Genomic DNA, 4,232 nt, shown 5'->3' with positions numbered 1-4,232 from the left:
AAAGGTAATGTGAATGCAATTGTAACCTTGTGCTGTTTCAATTGTATTGAACCTCGTGCTGTTTCAATCGTAACCTTGTGCTATTTCGATTGTATTGAACTTTTCCCAGTGCTGCGGGTTATTTCGCTATTGACAACAAGGGAAAAGAATCGAACGTACCTTTAGTAAATGACAAAGCTCCGAGTCCCTTCTCTGATGGAGAGTAATGGAAGCTAGAGAGCTGCAACGATGGAGATCAAACTAATATTCTAGGAGATTGACATGATATTCTCGAATCAGAGTATCATTAACCGTCACAGCACACGAATCCTACTCTAGATACAGGAAAACCCCACAGCAAATGCTATAGCTATGGAGAGCTGTAGAGCGATGGAGAGCGTGAAGCCTATCGTGAAGGTATGCAAGCTCCTCAACTCAAGCGTAAAGTCTCGACTTTGTATGGGTCATTCACCTCGTCACCCCGACTACATCATGAAAACGTCCAAGATCCACCCCAAAAAGCCACCTCAGCACTCCCATAGAGTTCCAAGAAAACGTCCAAGATCCAAATGTGAAACGATGCTTCTCTAGCTCTTAACTTCTCCATGCTCCTCCTACTCTTCCCAAACTTCGAGACCTCCTCCAAGCCTCCAAACCTCTTGCGAACCTAGCTCCTCCTCTTTCCAAACCTCGAGAAACCTCCACGTCAAAACCTCTCCTTAAAGAATAGTATAGATGAGGGAGGCCGAGTGAATATAATTCATTTTGTTTGTGGGAGAGAGGTTCACACCATTGACCCTGCAAAGAGTGGAAGGGGCAAGGATACGTGAAAGCACGTTCACGTCGATGTGGATTGTTGTGGGCCTGGAATTTGGAAGTGCGGCGGCTCGATGTCGTTTTTGCCTTGTGACATGCTTGCGGCACACGGTTCGCCTGTTTCCATCTTAGCCTTTGATTTGTTGAAGAAGCTCATTGGAGCTTCACCTTGTTACTTTCTGGGTGTTGAAGGTGTTCGGGTGAGTTACGTTTTCGATCGTGCGTTAGATTCTTCAAGAAGAGAGGTACGTAAGTGTTTTGCATTTGGGCGGTGGAAGGAAAGAGAGAGGTATGGGAGTGGCTTGCTGCATGGATAGAGATAGAGGTAGGGGATATAGTGTTGCGCCGGATTCAACACAGGAGAAAGGGACTCAAGGAGAGGAACGCTGGACGGAGAGAGAGAGAGAGAGAGAGAGAGAGAGAGATGGATCTGTGCGCTGTATGATTGCACGGAAGTCTGCATCGGAGAGGAACCGATCTATTATTAGCATCTGTATGTCTTACGGATTTCGGGATCATCTCTTGGATTTGAGCTAGATATGTACGTCTTTGTCCACTTTTGACAGGTTTTGTGCTTGTTAATTCAGCCGATTCTCTGGTGACACGCAGAATCTATCCGCTCGACAATGGATTGTTTGCTGGAGGTTATCATCGTCCTAGGATAGGGAGAGAAATATGGGCGCAACAAGTAGATGTTTCGAAGCTCTTTGCCTTTGCATTTTCCATCTTAGAGCGGATCGAGTCTTTCACCAGCTCCGGGCAAAACGGTTCTTTCTTCAGTCAGAATGTATCACCGGAGTGGTTTCGTCGGTACTACAGGCATATCTCTCTCGCTCCCTCCTTGTTCCCTTTGTGGTTGCCAATATTGTAAGGGTAATACTCGGGCAGCGAATTCAAATGAATCATTATGATTCAAAATTTCTCCTGGGTGTTCCATTTAACATTTTGTTTCTGATGGTTATCCTTGTATGCAGGCAGTAGCAGGCATCTACTACCTGCAAGAGAGGAAGCTATGGGAGATATTGCTATGCCTCGCTCTAAGAACCCCTGTTTAACGCCAGCTAATGGTCCACAGTGTCAACCACCTCCATCAACTTTGGTGCTTGTTCTCTCGGGGATGTGTGCCATGATGCTTTTGGTTGTAGTTGCCGTAGTGCTTCTGTGTCGTTCCCACTTCAAATATAGACAAAGAGTAGAGCACAATCAGGAAGCTCCTAATGAAGGCATAGCTTCTGTTTCTCGAGAGGAGCCTAGCAGATGTGACAACATGGTATTGGTATTGCTTCCTGGTGAAAAACATCCTGTTACATGTGCCCGGCCTTCTCCTCTGTTGGGGGACACTCCAGTTGAATCTGAAGAGGCAAGCACTGATATGGAGAAGGAGCAATGTGCGGATGCAATGAGTTCTGGCTGCAGAAATCAACAGGCGACGAATTGAGAATTGCAAGAGGACCATTTTGGTTAACTGTTTCAACAAAGAGAATCTGGAGAAGTAAGCACCGATGTCATAACGACAGCTTTTTGAAATGTGGCTTCTGATTGCAGGAATCAACAGGCAATTTAAGTTGAGCACCATTTGGACTGATTACCTAGACAAACATGCTTTGGTTTGTTACTATACTCGCGAAGTATAGTTGGTTGAGCAAGGAATCCATTCAACAGATTTTATGCGGTTTTAAAAATGAATGCTTGCAGAATGCCAGCATTGAGATTTAAGTTTTTGAGGGCAATACTTCTTTGGTACTTCAGCAGAATAGTGGGAGGCAATATATGAATCGCTCTCCTCCTTTTACTTTGAGATCATACTTGTTGGGGATTAGTATATTAGAGATATGTGTTGAAGCACAGAAAGCAAGCATCGAAGCAACAATAGGCAATGGCACCTTACATCATACTTCCCTCAAACCTTTCGGCTCTAGGAGAATTCGTTTGGTTATTTCCATCATTCTGTTTTCCTATTTGCTCCGCCGTGTCCTTATTTTTCTTGTATATCCATGTGTAAGGGGGTGCCAACAACGAAGGGAATTCACTCAATTTAAAATTTTTTCTCTAAGGCATTTACCCATGGTTTTTGGGGGGGGGGGGGGAAGAGAGAGAGATCCCACCCAGCTGCACATGTTGCACACTGGAACAAGCAAACAAACAAACAAGCAAGGCTCAATTGGTTATAACACTTAGCTTTTCGTGACCCTAGATATTTGGTTGAAAGCCCACAAATTCATAGTGTATTATACCATATTGTTAATAATAGGAATGTTGTATTTCAAGATAGAATGACACTTGAGCAAGGTTTCGTCTAAAAGAAATAGCATCATCTCTTGGATTTTGGAGGGCATGGTTGTTTACCTATGACTCGAAATATAGCTCAAACTAGGCCTAAATGCATCAATGGTGGTTCTATAAGAAGTCAATTTCCTTAAATGTTTTGGGTTATTTTGTTTACGAAAGTAATATGTATGATATTTTGTAGCTATCACCAAGAACCCAAAGTCTTGCATGGTTGAATAATATACAACTGGTTTTTGTAGCCCCCCCACTCTTGATAGTGTGAAAATGCATTTTCATCCTATTTTGTGCAATTTTGAGCTAATCATGTGCATTTTGATCTTATTTTGTGCAATTTTGGGCTAATTATATTTTAATCTTTCCACTTAATTAATTTTGCATGCTTTAGAAATCCTCACAAAGATGATGTGTCTTTTCTTGTCAACTTGATTGAAGATTATAACTTTTTGGTGAGAAACTAGTATAAGCGTTATTTGGAAGATGCTATTTTCAGGGAAAAAAAACTATTATAGAACATTTAATGACCTCGATTTAGTAGGCTCTTTTATTTTATGTTATTATCAAATAGATACTCAATGAATTTATTGTAATGAGAGGTGATTTTGTATCCTTGAGGACTTGATAGAATCACTGAATAAGTGCAAAACATTGACACTTGATGTGCTTTTAGATAAGAGCTCACTTGTTGGTCTTTTAAAGTGGAGAGAGATCTTAGGTGGCTTTGGAATGGGGGAAATCTTTTGGCGAGCTTTTTAATGTGAGCTTTTACCATTTCCTTTGTTTTTGCGAGCTTTTTTTAGAAATCCATACATGTTTTTGTTATAAGAAAGATGGGGAGGTTAGAAAGAGGGGGAGAGAATATAGGATATGTTCATTTTCATAGCATGTGGGAGGGGTGGAAGAGTGTATACTATGCACAAGGGGGGGGGGCGGATATGAGTGGCAGTAGGAGGCAAAAAATTATGGAAGATATGTTCATATTCAAAGTAGAAGGGAGGAACTATGGGAGATATGTACATTTTAAAAGTATATAATTTGAAACTTTTGACCTCATATTTGGATTCCTCGTCGAATTCCGGTCATTTTGAGTACCAACATGACCATATTCTGATAAAAATTGAAAAAATGGTGTTTTTGTCATTTTGGCTTGT

The 4,232-nt window shown here is 41.6% G+C and overlaps 1 protein-coding gene across 4 annotated transcripts; it reads left to right on the top strand.

The window, feature by feature from the left end:
* The first annotated feature begins 802 nt into the window (after positions 1-802).
* Positions 803-2,321, top strand: LOC147905007 (uncharacterized). Of its 4 annotated transcripts, none has more exons than XM_087397448.1 (3): positions 803-1,040; positions 1,405-1,614; positions 1,770-2,321. In XM_087397448.1, exons 2-3 carry the CDS (start codon positions 1,581-1,583, stop codon positions 2,231-2,233), a joined length of 498 nt encoding a protein of 165 aa, XP_087253574.1. In that variant the 5' UTR covers positions 803-1,040; positions 1,405-1,580; the 3' UTR covers positions 2,234-2,321. The 4 variants fall into 4 exon arrangements, with proteins under 4 accessions (XP_087253574.1, XP_087253581.1, XP_087253591.1 ...); XM_087397455.1 differs by having other exon boundaries at positions 1,383-1,614; XM_087397465.1 differs by lacking the exon at positions 803-1,040 and adding an exon at positions 1,158-1,288.
* The last annotated feature ends 1,911 nt before the right edge of the window (positions 2,322-4,232 follow it).

Source organism: Dipteris shenzhenensis, chromosome 2 (assembly GCF_047967505.1).
Source record: "Dipteris shenzhenensis isolate YYH24624 ecotype China chromosome 2, Dip_SZ_1.0, whole genome shotgun sequence".
NCBI classification, from domain to species: Eukaryota; Viridiplantae; Streptophyta; class Polypodiopsida; order Gleicheniales; family Dipteridaceae; genus Dipteris; species Dipteris shenzhenensis.
This window is presented reverse-complemented; position numbering and strand designations above follow the sequence as displayed.

What these genes read in the sequence shown, in the direction of transcription:
- LOC147905007 (XM_087397448.1), top strand. Translation starts at nt 1,581, where the DNA reads ATGTATCACCGGAGTGGTTTCGTCGGTACTACAG. An exon ending in TGGTTTCGTCGGTACTACAG is followed by an intron (nt 1,615 to 1,769) that starts GCATATCTCTCT and finishes CCTTGTATGCAG; the next exon opens with GCAGTAGCAGGCATCTACTA.